Below are 15,144 nucleotides of genomic sequence, written 5' to 3'. Positions count from 1 at the left end.
CACCGGCTCAATCGCGCCCTTTCATACGTCCTTGTCCAGCTGATTCTTAACCTCACCCTCCGTGTCGTGGCACAGATGCAGGGGTGTGGCAGGTATATGGCACGACATCGAGATGCAGGTGTATCCTGTGTGGCTCGCCTGACATGACTGGGAGGGGGCACCTATCAGTGTTCAAGGTGGATGCCGAGAAGTGCCGGAGGAGCCACGCTTCCAACTGTGGGTTGCTTTCCTCCAACAGTGGCAGGGGCATGGTGTCAGGTCTCTTCTGCAAGTTGTCTGCTGGGTCTGGGGAGCTGCCACCACCTGCAGCGACTGATGCAACCAGTGGAGACTGGTGCAGGAAGTCCGGGTGTACCAGACCCAATTCCCTGCACGGTGGCAACGAGAGATAGCACTGTCGAGCCAAGTCGACAAAGTAGGACTGCTGGATAGTCAAACAGTTGGCATAATGTATGTCACACATGGTAGATCCCATTGGCTGTACAAACATATTTGCCACATCTCTTAAGCCAGCCTGACACTGCAATAGCGCGGGCTGTAGGGCAAGAACTCCAGAAGTGGCAGGCCAGCCACACACACACCTGTGCCCTGGTGTCAGCCACAACTTGGACTGGACAGAACTTCCACCACACGATGGCTAATGGTTACCCAAAGCATGGGTTGGACTGATGAGTTGGTGCCAGTGACCACTGCAGCCCCGGAAACCTTCTGGGTATTGCCTGCTAATGCCTGCGTTCCGGCACCTGGCGGTCTACCTTTGCTCCTACACAACTTCTTGCAGTGGCTGGTTTGACCGCACTGGAGGCATGCTAGGAACCTCACAGGGCATGATAACCTTGCTGGTGGGTGGAAGCCACCGCAGTCGGGACAGGGGCATGCCCTGGGATTTGAGGATGGGGCAGGCGCAGAAGCCAGCTTGCGAGCTCCCGCCACACTCAGAATCTCGTCTTTCTGGGGCATATCTGGCAGTGGCGCGGCACCTGCCACCGCGCTCTCCCGCCCAAAAAGCCCACCAACACTGGCAACCTTGTGGGCTGCCTCAAATGTATAGCAATATTTACACAAAGTATCCACATCACTGAAATTATCACACAACTGAAACACCTCTTTTTTGAGCACTGGATTATGCAAACCCACAACCAATTTCCTCAAAAGCATATGCTCCGAAAGATTATCATTGCAATGGGGGCACTGAAACTCACAGTCGGTGGCACTCTGGATGTATCTCATGCAATAAGCATTGATAGGCTCACTGGGTAATTGATTTCCATTAAGAAAATTGCACCAATTAACTGCCTGGTTCGATGCTTAGAGCACAGTCCTTTTGAGGACATCCAATGCCTCTGACAACAATAAGGACCTCCACTGCACTAAGGAGAACTTGGCATCCAGGGAATGCTGTAGGGCTGGCATGCAGCACAGATGTATGTGCAGGACCACGTCTGATGGTGACCAGTTGTTGAGTTTCAGCCAGCACTCCATGGATCGTCTCCACAAATGAAAGGCTGCTGTAAACATTTCCACCTCACACTTGTCTGGGGCAGCAGATGCAGGAATCCTAGGCAGAGGCTGCTGCAGGAACATTAGTGATGCCAAGCTCTGCTGCAATGTGGAGATGGCCTCTTGGGCCTGATATAACAACCTGAGAGGCACCGCAGGTCAATGGCTGGACCTGGGAATGGACGGGGCAGGTGTGGGCGCAGGGTAGCCATGGCAGACACGTAGATAGGACCAATCGCTGCACCATGTAAGAGGGGGTTCAGGGAAACACTTGATACTCAGCCTTCCCTTACTCATCTCTTGATACATTCTGGTGCGAGTGGGCATGGCCCTGCTTTCCCATGCTGCCGCCAAGCGGCCCAACATTTCATACAGCCCTTAGAGAATGTAACTTCTAAAACCACTCACACACCATCTGATCGAAGGTTTTAAGGTTTCTGTAACTTTTGTGATCTTCAAAGTGCATGGGGATGGTTAGAGGCCAGACAGCTCATTAAGTCTGGGTAAGGTATGAGTGGGCAGTGCTACTCTTTGTTTGTGGGTCCTGAGGGGCACCTGATCCACACAGCTCAGAAACATCATTTTCTGTCACTGGAGAAGTGACCCATACCCACCCAACATTTGATACAGGTATTTGTATTGAAGGCTTTTGCAATGTAGTGTGAATAATGGATGCAAAAACTGTGCTGAACATGTGTTTGCTAAGGAGAGTCTATATATGTCACAGAGAACCAACAGGGTATGAGGAACATTGTGAAAACATTTGTACATACAGAGTATTGTAACACTTTCTTCAACATATGCTCCAAGGTGGGATCAAATACAGGTCAGGAGTGGTGATAAGCAAATTCTTTACCGGCCTGACTTGGAGGCTCCTGACCTAAAACTACTGTAACTATATTAATTTAGGGTGGGAAGATGTTTGGTTGTAGGCCACACAATGTAGTTATTGAGCTGCCTGTCTTCTGTTACATAAATCAATAGCCCAGCACTCATTTGTCCTCCATCTGGAATCTTGTATATAATACACAAATTCTTCTTTCTCTCTACTGACCTCTTCACACATTTCTTTATCTGTTTATATTAACTCTTTGTTTCATCTAAACTCCCTCCTTGCATCCATCCCAGTCACTTCTTCCCTTCTCTTCCACTGCTCTTTCTGCATCTACGTCTCACCATATTGTTCCTCTCTTACTGGCCAACAACCTTTAACAGAACTACACAAAACAGTAGCAAAAAAAATACTGTATTGAAAATGTTAGCTAATATTTGTGATTCTATACAAACTGTTACAATGCATCATGATGATCATCACACAAAATGAATGCACTGACCTAATTACATTATTGCAAGTCTTGACCTCTCCAGTTAAAACAAACAGTAACAGACTGTAGCAAGAAGGAAATAAAAAACTGAATTGAAAATGTTGGCTAATATTTGTGATTATATACAAACTGTTACAATGTATCATGATGATTATCACACAAAATGAATGCTCTAACTTAATTATATTATTACAAGTCCTGACCTCTCTAGTTAAAATACAGTAATAGACAGTGCAGCTGAAATACTGGGAAGGAGAAAATTAACCTTTCGTTGTATAACTTGAGATACCAAATACATGAAGTTTTATTGTCACAAAATTAATACTACAACTTTCACTTACTGATGGCTTCTTTGTTTTTAAAGTTCATTCTTAAGACACTCGCACAGGTAAAGAGTGCTGTGAAGCGGCTGAAAAATGGGAAAGCAGCTGGGGTTGATGAGGTGTATGCAGAGATGCTTAAATGTAGTGGAGAGAATGGACTGAAGTGCTTGTTGGAGATATGTAAGAAGGCATGGATGAGTGAAACAGTGCCTGCAGAGTGGAAAAAGGCTGTGATTGTGCCACTGTACAAAAATAAAGGTGAAAGAAGTGAGTGCAAGAATTATTGTGGCATAAGCTTACTGAGTGTGGTAGGGAAGGTATATGGAAGAATTATTATAAAGAAAGTAAGAGAGATATCAGAAGTCCTAGTGAGTGATGAACAGGGTGGCTTTAGGAGTGGCAGAGGATGTGTGGACCAAATATTTGCAGTGAGACAGATAGTAGAGAAGGCTTGTGAGAAGGACCATAAGGTGTTTATGGCATTCATGGATCTGGAAAAAGCATATAACAAAGTGGACAGAGAAGGATTGTGGAAAGTTTTGCGCATTTACGGTGTAGAGGGTAAGCTGTTAGGTGCTGTCAAGAGTTTTTATGATGGTAGTGAAGCATGTATCAGGGTTAATGGGCATCTAAGTGAATGGCTCACAATCAGTGTGGGTGTGTGACAAGGTTGTGTGATGTCCCCATGGTTGTTCAATGTATACTGTATATGGATGGGGTGATGAGAGAAGTGAAAACACGAGTAATGGAGACAGGGATGGCATTAGTAATGAATGGTGATGGATGGAATATCTCAAATTTGTTGTATGCGGATGATGTAATACTGCTTGCAAGTACCGGACAAGAACTTGGTAGGCTAGTGCAGAGTTTTGCTGATGTCTCTAAGCGTCGTTCCTTGAGGGTAAATGTAGAAAAGAGTAAAGTGATGGTTACTGAGAGAGAAGGTGACTCCCAGTGCAATGTAACAGTGAATGGAGAGAGACTGGAATTGGTGAGAGAGTTCAAATACCTGGGTACAGTGATAGAAAAGAGAGGAAAATGTGCAAAAGAAGTTGAAAGTAGAGTGACACAAGGAAGAAAAGTAGCTGGTGCAATGAAGGCCTTGATAAGAAACAGAGGCTTGAGTGTTGCAGCTGCATGACGCTTACATGAAGGAGTGTTAGTGCCAACTTTAACATATGGATGTGAGACTATGGTGTGGCATGAAAATGAAAAGTCAAGAGTAAGAGCAGTGGAGATTGGACTGCTGAGGAATGTATGTGGAGTACAGAGGGTGGATAGGATATGAAATAATGATTCGTGAAAGATACGGAGTGAAGAAGTCAGTGGACACCAGAACTGAAGACAGGGTACGGAGATGGTATGGTCGTGTGGAGAGAATGGATAACAATAGAATGGTGAAGAAGGTATATCTGAGCCAATTCAAAGGAGGGAGGAGGCAAGGTAGGCCAAGGAGAAGGTGGAGAGATATGGTGGATGAATGTGTGGGGAAGAGAGGTTTGGAAGTTGGTAAGGCTAGAGAACTGACAAGAGACTGACAAGAGATTGAGCTGACTGGATGAATTTTGTGGGGAGATGTGCATGATCAGGGATTTTTGGCACCCCTTTTTAACGTGGCAGCATCTGGATTGACTCTGTCGGATACGATATGTGAAACTACAGAACATGGTGAATGTTTTTGGCGTATCCGATAGAGCCAGGATTCCGGGGGCTTGAATGATGAGTGAATGGAAGCGTGGCCCATTGGATTAGGCAATTTTGGGCTGTCTGGACATTGCTACTCCTCACCCTGCCCTTGGGTGAGAAAGGAGGTCCGGATGATGATGATGATGATGATGATTCTTAAGTCAAACACATATACAATTAAAATTAAAATACACCTGACTAACAAAATGTAGCTCAGTGTGAGCATCTACAATATACAGTAAGTCCCAACATACAATACTGTCTTTGCTCTACTCAAATTTCAGGACAGAGAAAAAAATAAATGAAACTTAAAGGAACAGCTATGGTTAATCAACAATGAAAAAAGTTTTGAACTATCACGTGGAGCTAGGATTCCAGGGGGTTGAATGGTGAGTGAATGGGAGCATGGCCCATTCAGCTGTGCAGAACCTTGGTTACATTCTTGTTCCATCAAGTTCTTTTTGGCTCTCTGGGACCTACCTCACCCCACTCTAGGGTGGGAAAGGAGGTCTGGATGATGATGATGATGATGAAAAATGTTTGCAACAAATGGTCAGCACTGTATTTTTCAAATAACTGAATCTCACAGCATATAACTTAGACTGCCTTAACTAACAACATACCACACTGCATAACTGTTCTGCAACAGATGCTGGCACAACAAAAATACCCATAAATGTAATATGATTATTTGGATAACCAAAGATTACAGTAATGGAATACCAGGGTAGCTGGCAGTCAGAATAACAGAGACTTACTGCATACTCTTTATGAAAACTTAGTCTAATAATGGTATAAACGAGTTCTACAAAATTAATGCTGAATCAATGATATACTGAATTACACATACAGACATCATACATCACCACCACGAGTTAATTCCTTTTGTGCATTTCAAATTATAAATATAAAATACTTCTTGGATATTAACAAGAACTGTAACTAGTAAAAATATAAGTATTGTCATTTTCTTACAATTTATCACTACAGTATAAGTACAGTGCTACCTGTACATCAGTAGAAAACAATAAATAAAATTTGTTCATATTTTCCTGTCTCTACACCCACATGACCACTCTATACACATGACCAGAGTACCATTCATAAACACCTTCAGCCCAAGGGATCTATCTTAAGTCAATTACAACTGTCTGGCAGCAGCCAGAATGAAACACAACACTCTGAATGAAGATGATGAAGACTGTTTCAAACCCCATCAGCCAGAGATATCTCTCCTAAAATAAATAAAATCATCTGGCAGTAACTGACTAAAAAGACATCCTTGGGCTGATGGGATTAACTAGATTCTAATGCCAAACTCATCCTACAGAATATAAAACACAGAGCCAGGGGACATACTCTTCATTTTAATTTTGCTAACTCCTGATTTTGCTAAGCTTCAGACAGACTTTCTGAATTGAAGGAGTTAGATACAGCCTTAATAAGCCCCTTCAATATGAAAGGCCTTTCCTAAGTTACATACAATCATCTGGCAGTAATAACAATAAATTAAAATGAATGTCACCCTGAATCAAGAATTAAACACAGAAGAAGGGTGCAGGCACAAGATGGTTTCTCCATGGACTAATCTATCCGGCACTTGACTACATGATGACCACAAAATTAAGTGTGATAATTACAGGTACAGTAACTAGGCCTGATATTCTTACTGAGACAACAAAATGAGCATAAAGGTCAAATAAAAGATCTGGCCATTACAGTATTATCTGTACAGTGGGGTCTCCCAATATGTGACAATATGGTTGACAAAATGCACCACATATTGGAAATTTTGCATATCAGAAGCTAATGAACTAAATGTATGCAGTAAACAGCTCACACTATCTTTGTCAGTTACAGTACTTCCCCATTAATGACTGTCATTTTCAGAAAGACTTTTGCTCGAAGTAAGATAATAAAAATGTGAATGTAGTGTACTAGGTGGCGCTCCAATTGTATACTGTAACTGCAGGATTAGCAACCTTATTGTGCCCGTCCACTTGCTGGCCTCTGTAAGTCTTGACAGTTTGTAAATCTGCTCCTTGTTCTTGAGAATGTTCTTCATTGTCAATTGAGGCGCTCCATGGAGGAAGGGCGTATCCACCAAATCGGCCATTTTGAGTTACATGCACTAGCATGTTCACCCGGCCATAAACTTCAATTTCTTGCCTCAATCGTATGTACAGTATATACACCCTGACAACAAGGTTTGAAAATCCCATAAACAAACACCCCCAACTCGACCATTATACACCCAAAAAGCACTTCCACTCAGCTCAGAATTATAGCGGAGGAATGGCGTACATGTGACCAAACAGTGCTGTGTGTGAGTCAAGTCCCCAGATTCAGCAAATGAGCGTGTAACAGGGCCAGGCATCCACCAACCCGCAGCAGTGTTTGTGTTACCTAGGCATCAACAACACCTGCTGCCATTGGGATTTAACTTTTTTGGCATTATTACTGCTATTTTTCTGCAATTATGGTGGGTTCATGCCCATCTCCTGATGTTTCACCACAGTGAGGACGTGCTAAGATATGTGCAATCCTAGCTCTTGGAAACAAGCACAAGCTAAGCTTGGTGGTGAGGAGATCGATCCAGATGACAATCTCCTTGACTACTATTAACACCCCATCCCCCCACCCACCAACCACCCACTCAAGCATCATCAAGACTCCTGTGTTGGTGAGTACTATAAAATTAATATGATAATAATATTCCTTTCCTCACAGCTTGCATCCAGCTGTGATGGGGAAAAGAGCAATGTCATCTGTAATTTTAACTTTATTTTTTGGTACGCTTACTCATTATAACTAAGATCTAATGTGGTATTATCTTAACAATACACACAACAATCTTTCATTTAGACTAGCTTTGGCAACTTTTATAATGCTTTTTGTGGTGAAGCATCTTCTTACCCTGTTAAAATAAAATTTATACAAAAATATATGCAGTACATCTATATGAGGCACTCCCAGCCAGAGGGGCGAAAGTGCATTTTGCTCATTTGCTTTGACATCTTATTACCAAACTGTTATACATTTTAAACATGTCATGTTTACCACCATTTTAATCGTCTTGGCTAGCACTTTCAAGCTAAACGATAAAATGCATATAAGTATAATTTTACCATTGTATAATTAGCCATGTCATAGTTTAACAACTAATTATCGAAAATAAGCAAAATGCACGGTCACCCCTCTGGCTCGGAGCACCTCATATGATGGCAGCATGAACTTGAAAACCCAAGCAGGCATTAACTAGTACTATTTTTTAAGACCAAAAGCAACAAAATCAACGTGGGTATTGCAGTTATTACCTTCTAAACTTTCAAATGCTATTATCTCAAAATGCCATTTTGGCAATTAAGCCCTTCCTCCATGGAATGCCTCAATTCATCTATGCCAAGTTCATGTGCAATATTCAAGTTCCTTTTACCTTTTTTATTCAATTCTATAACCTTAATTGACAGCTCCAAAGTGATCCTCTAATAATTGGAATGAAGTGGTGGGGACACAATGTAACAGGTGAGCAAGAGCGGGTCTTGTACAATGCTAAATACACCACAATATGCAAGTGCGGTGTGGGCAGACAGAGATTGAGAGTCTTGAGACTTGAGAGACACTGTGAGGAAGGGAAAGAACAGGAAACCGATTAGCCATCTAGTGGTGGCTTCGGATACTATCATTTTGAGCAGGAACACCGATTTTCCCTTGCTTTCAGATGACAAATTTGCATTTTTGAATAACATTTCGCATATTAAAAAATTAATTGTTTTCCTGAGTCAAGTTCACATATGGTAAGCATTTCGCATATTGAGATCCCATATATTGGAAGACCCCACTGTATACTATGTTCACTTTAACTTGTACAGTACTAAAATTCTCATCTCCCCATCTTAAATGCTGAGCTGTTACAACATACTAACACCAGATTAAGATGCAAGTCATGAAAATATTACAGGAATGATGTACTGTTGTGCCACTCTGGCACTAACCTAGAGGAAATAGGCAGCAAAATGACAAAACTATCAGCCAAGTTAAGGTGGACGAAGTATAATACCTCAGCGTCGAATGAATACCACCGGGTATTGTACTGTACTGGGAAAGGTCATCCCTGAGAGTAGGCTGACAGGTGGTGAGAAGACTCAGATAACTGGACCTTCACAAGCATAAATATTGTACAGTACTGCATATTACTTTTGTATTTAAAATGCTTAAGTGAACAGAAGTACAGTAAATAACAGCATTTTACTACACAATCTGGTAGTGGGGAAAAAAATTAAAGTTTTCATTCTGTGTCCTAAAATTTTTACTCAGCCTAAGAGAGACTTCTTCCACTTAAGCAGTAAATGATGGCTGTATTTTATCCTAACATATAAAGAAAAATGAAACCAAAAGAAAAAAAGCATAATCATTTGAGGGTTACAAGAATACAACAGAAAAGACATCTTCTTGGTGAATAGGTCATTTAAAAAAATAAATAAATAAATGTAAATAATTACAAATACAACAAAAACATTTAATCTTTTCTTCTATTTCAACACTTCTATTTTAATCCCTTCATTCTGATTACATATCACTTTATTACTGCTACTTCCTGATGGGTTTACTAGGCTTAGGATGCGCTTCCTGAACTGGAAGGGTTAGATACAGCCTTAAGTAACCCCTTCACCACTAGAGATCCTCCCAAGTAGAGTGAAAATCATTTGGTGGTGGTAAGAATAAAAGTGAAGAATGTCATGGACCTGAACGGGTTAAAATGCTTACACAGTAAAATACTGTACCAGGTTTTATGAAAACAAACACCCTGATTATGAGGCTGCAGAATTACATAAGGAGAGAAGGGCTTGCCTTTCACCTTCGCACTGTACGTAAGGGGACTGAAGATTGTTTTCCCAGTGGATATGGAGCTATCATAACACACCTTTCCTGGCAAAGTATTCTGTACATTACACCTCAATTTCCTCTTTTTATGTTACTGATGCCAACTCCAGCTAATTCAAAACTCTATACAGAAGACCCTCAATCTGCACGGCCAACATATCCCGGAATTTCACTGTGCAAATCAAAATGTGCAAATTGCATCACTGAAACCCATAAGACTAATTGGTTTGGTGAAACCCCCAAATGTTTCCAAAGTCCCCCCCCCCCCTTTGGCTCTTAAAAATTTTTTTACTTCCTCCTGATTATATCTAATGTTCACTGTCATACTGTACACATAAGAGCCTATACGTGTATCACTGGTCTTCAACAAAGGGTCAATCTGAGTGTACGAAGTGGTATATAAATGATAATCACTTACTATAACCTGGGACAGAGCAATGTTCACGTGTTGGAGAAAGGGGTACTGTACAGTATCTTCAGACGGTGCATTAGCTAGCCAAGAGGTAGGTGAAAAACTATTCTGATTGCACAAAATCATGAAAAGCTTAGATGAAAGAATTAAAAGTACACAGTGAGTGATAGCAATGAGATGAAAAAGATGAAAGGCAGATGGTGAGTGATCTGTATTTACGTGTGTGCATACATGTAAGTGTGTGGCCAACTGATTGAATGTACACAGACCATTTCATGTCCCATAATTTTAGTCATGACCATTGGTTTTAACAAAAAACTTGCATGAAAGAAGAAAAAGTGCATAATGAGTGTGGATGATGGGGTGATAAAGACGAGAAGCAGGCGACAAACAGTGCGTATCTGTGTGTGTGTGTGTGTAAATACACCATTTTGTGTCCCAAAATTTTAGGTATTTTGAATTATGACTATTTGTTTTAGCAAAATCCTACAAAAAGGCATTCTGTTTATTCTAGGTGGCGTAAGCATGTATCTGTGTGGTCTAACAGTGGAACTTTGGGGGGAATGACCATGAACAGGGCTGACTTGTGAGATTTTCTAGCAAAAACTTTTTTTCTTCCTACATTTACCGGAGTAATGGTTTATCTTAATGTACAAAACGTGTTTTGCACAAATTGAGCCTGCGTAAATGGAGGGTCTCCTGTAAACAACATGCAAGAGAGTAAGGGTTTATCTTAAATGGTAAAACATGTTTAGCACAAACTGAGTCTGTGTAAATGGGGCGTCTTCTTTAAACAACATGCAAAAGAATGTTAAGATGTACCGGTAATATGGAAAGTAAATCACTAAAGAAGAGGTGCTATGAAGTCTCCTGTGCCACATACAATATGGGCCTAAGAGTGGGGGATCTGTCCCTCTCAATGCAGCTGTAAGTCAAGAAGAGAGATGCTGTAACTCCACTGTCTTTTAAAATTAATTTAAAACCATTACAGAAGTTTCTGTTGTGGCTGCAACTGTAATGGTTAAGTCAATGCTGAAACCAACCATTCATCTACATGTGTCACTTTCTGTCATTCCAACATATCATTCTGTCATATATACTGGCTCACATATCACTGACGCATGGACCTTAATCACTGAGGTGAAACGTCGGTATATCACCCCCTCCATCTTTTTATCTCAGTAGACTAGTAAAGCATCAAGGAAAAGGCTGCCAGTGTAAATGATGGATCAAGCACTTTCTACTTTCTTGTTCAGTATACGGTATCTGTTATCCTGCATTTCATTACCATGCAATTTTACATGCCTTATACAAAGCTTGTCCTAGTACTGTTATCTATTAAAATTCAGTGTCAGGTACTGTATTTATGGAATTCATATGGATGCCAATTTTTTGTATTGTGTGCAGAGCAATTCAGGAAACTCTGAGCATCAAGCAATAACAACATCTAAATATGCATGGCTATTTGTATATATGGGTAAAACTATTTGAAAAAATTACTGGCAAGTAATATACGAACATTCAAATAAATGGTGTAAATTTTTTTTTTTTTAGCTAAGCAAATACTGTAGATACATCATCTAAGGAGTCACTATTCACAGAAAATGTAAATTAATGTCTGTTCATGAGATCTGTTAGTTTCTATTGTTATTTTTGAAGGCATTAAACTTTTATTGCCCTATAAGAAATGTATGAACCTCAAGGGTGCTCAGTCCAGATATTTAAAGACCAGTTGCTTATCCCTGAGTGGCAAGGAATTGTACTTTCCAGGAGTGTATATACAATCCCCTTTGTCCTCACTGTAATGTGGTCCCTCATGCCCCAACACTCTCATATCGCCTCATGCACCTCACATTCAAAACACAGACGAACCTTTAACATAACCTCAAGAAACAATACCTTGGACCAGCCAGACGAAATGCTGAATTCCTGTGACCAATCAGGTTCAAAATTCCAAACTGAGTCCGGGTCACAACAAAAGAAACAATAATACCCTTGTTTCTATCACTGTTTCAGTATGGCCATACCATCTTTACACACTCTTCTTTTACCTTTCAGTCAACTGAATTCCTTACTCCATACCTTCCACAAATCCCTGTTTATATGTGCAACTTACACAAGCTACATTTGCAAAGCCCTTACCAGTCCTATTTCCATAGCATTCATTCCTGACTTTTCAAAATCATGCTAAACACAAGTGGAAAGTTAAAGAATTAAATGCACTGCTGCATATGCTGACAATGTAGAAGCAAAACTTTTGAGATGGTTCTGAATGAGCATAGTGGGATTACAACACTCTTCTCACTGACCTGCCACTTTCAAGATGAATCTCACAATCTCACTGCTCTTGTGTACAATAAGGAGTAAAGGGTCAGACCTTCTTATCTAAGATGTTACAATGACCAACCAGATCCATAAAATACATGTTACTGTACATGACCTTTCCAAAATGTATCCAAATGGTGTAAATGTATGTACTACACATCAGCACCTATCAACAATACTACAACACTTCTAAGGTTAACTAGACAATTTCTCACTAAAAATGCTTGAACAACAACAGCTTATATAAGCCAGCTTTCTTAGAAACCTCCCACTAGGAGGTCTGTGAAACTGACAGCAATTCCACGATTCCACAGTTTTTTCTGAAAATATCTCCACCTTCTTAGTTTTCTGGGAATATATACATGATGAAGGTTTGGACAGTGCTTCAATACATGACAGAAATGCTCATCAATATCAACATCAGATATACTGTCCAGCAGAGGTAAAACTAAAGTGGTTATATGATTTGGCTTTTGCTCACTAACAATTGCACACAGATTCTTAATGGAATACACACTTAAACATAAACTCTCAACAAAGTAACATGCAGACAAAAACATTTGCATTAGTTCAATGTTCTCAAAGTGGGAAGAACTGAGCATAAAATGTAAACTCCTCACCTTGGGCCACCTGCACATCCCTAATGAACCAGATTTACCTTCAATCGATCCATTCCCTGTGATTGTAATGTTCTCAAGGTTGCAGCAGAGAGAAAGGATGGAGATGATCAGCTGCTGAGTGGTGGTGGCAGTTGAGAGGAGTCGCAAACCCAGTGACTTCAACCGATGACCATACACAATGAGGATTGGTTGTAAAATAGATTCAAGATGTAGGATATCTCCCCCTGCTGTTAAGGACTCAACTTTTTTGCATTCACACAGCACATTAGTAAGAGTTTCTATGATCTTAGTGGCCTTGGTTTTACAAGGACCTCGCAATTCTGAACGAGAACACTGACAATCTGAACCTCTCCCAAAAATCAATGAAACATCTTGGAGGCCTGGAAACAGCTGAGATAAATAACCAACATCAATACTGCAAATCAGCCTACTAGTTGCTGCACTTCTGTTGGAACCGGAAAGATCAATTGATGTTAGGAGCAGATTCTCTAAATTATACTGCTTTCCACTCAAGCCAGGTATCTTGGTTAAAGCATAATTGTGATTAAAGTCATTTACATGCCAGTTTAGAGTTTTGAGGTTAGGGTAGTATGTGAGTATTGCTGTCTTAATGAAGCTGTCATTCCAGTTTTGGTGAGAATCATGTCTTTGATACCAAAGATGCTTCAGAGCAGGAAACTGTGGCTCTAAACAACTATTTCTGCCATCATGACTTGATATGTACTCTATCCATGGTCTCCCCAATAGTGAAACACAGAACACATCTTTTGTGAGGGAGCCAAAAGAGTCAATCAATACCAGCTCTTCCAACTGTTTTGAAAAACATTTCAGTTTACTAAGTGCAACAAGATTGACACTTTTCCCAGCCAGGTGGATGCTCTTTATTTTTGTGCAGCTTGTGAAAAGAGCTTGTAGTACGGCCTTCATCACCTCCGTATCCTGAAAATTGAAGCATATGATGACCTTCTCCACAGGGAAGGGACCCAGCATCTGCAGCACATGAATAAAGGCACCAAGATAAGCCATGTCTGAAGAATATTCCAGACTGAAGTCTCCATCAACATCCTCCCAGGCCACATCCTCCTCCTCCTCCACTCCAGTACTTAACACAAACTCTTCATACAGCAACAGTTTGAGGATGGAGGCCCTAAGGAAGCTGAGATGGGACTGACATGAGGTGAACTCAGCCACTGATGCAATCCGCTGTTTTAGGAGACGGGAGGCAGGGTTGCTGATGCTCCCAGACCCAGCACACTCCAGGATTGACAGGTATTGCTTCAGTTCCCTCTGTAGGGTTGATACAAAGTTACATTTTATGGTCCACATCTCAAAGAAAACATCCATACAGGGGAACTATGGTATGCAGTAATCTAATTCAGTATATAAGTTACTCAGACAACGGAAATAACATAAATTCCTCAGCTCAGAGACATATACAAAACTCTAAACTAGACTTCAAAATATCTTGTTCAATGCCATGATGCAGCACAGCATTATCTGCATTAGTTACAAATATAATGTTCCATGTGGTGATCTACATGAAAACTATGCTCCATACAGAGGTGAACAGACCTCTGTGCAAAATCAGCAACGGAGTTGGTGTGTGTGTGTGTTATATATATATATATATATATATATATATATATATATATATAAACTGTGTGTGTATATATAAATATATATATACTGTATACATATACACGAGGTGCTACCCAAAAGTTCCAGTAATATGAACAGAGGGGGCCAACCGTTTGCAGTTTTGCCTTTTGCCGCCAGGAGGATTCAGCAGCACCCCTTGTGCGTCAGTGGCCACGGCCATGTCTGTGGGCGGACGTGTTGTTGAGCTACGTTTACTATTGTAATGTAGTGTGTAGGTGGTTTGGCAGTTTTGCAATGGCGGGCCTCACAGAACAAAGAACTTGCATCAAGTTCTGCTTCAAGATCAACAAGATGGCTGCAGAAGCTCACCGGTTGCTTGAGCAAACCTTTGGCGACAATGCCACGTCCCAAAGCAAAACATTTTTCTGCTACAAGCAGTTCAAGGAAGAATGAATGTCTGTCAGAGACGA

The 15,144-nt window shown here is 40.9% G+C and overlaps 1 protein-coding gene across 1 annotated transcript in view; it reads right to left on the bottom strand.

Annotated features, from left to right (window-relative positions):
* Positions 1-12,712: 12,712 nt before the first annotated feature.
* LOC145406649 (uncharacterized) overlaps positions 12,713-15,144 on the bottom strand; it is a 40,368-nt gene continuing 37,936 nt past the window's right edge. The window contains exon 2 of the mRNA XM_080277734.1: positions 12,713-14,362. Within this exon, the coding sequence (XP_080133860.1) occupies positions 12,713-14,362 (1,650 nt within the window). The remainder of the gene's footprint in view (positions 14,363-15,144) is intronic.

This window comes from Coenobita brevimanus, chromosome 71 (assembly GCF_032717465.1).
Source record: "Coenobita brevimanus isolate Jiangsu-jjx chromosome 71, ASM3271746v2, whole genome shotgun sequence".
Lineage (NCBI taxonomy): Eukaryota > Metazoa > Arthropoda > Malacostraca > Decapoda > Coenobitidae > Coenobita > Coenobita brevimanus.
Note: the sequence above shows the minus strand (reverse complement) of the source record. Positions and strands in the feature narration are given on the sequence as shown.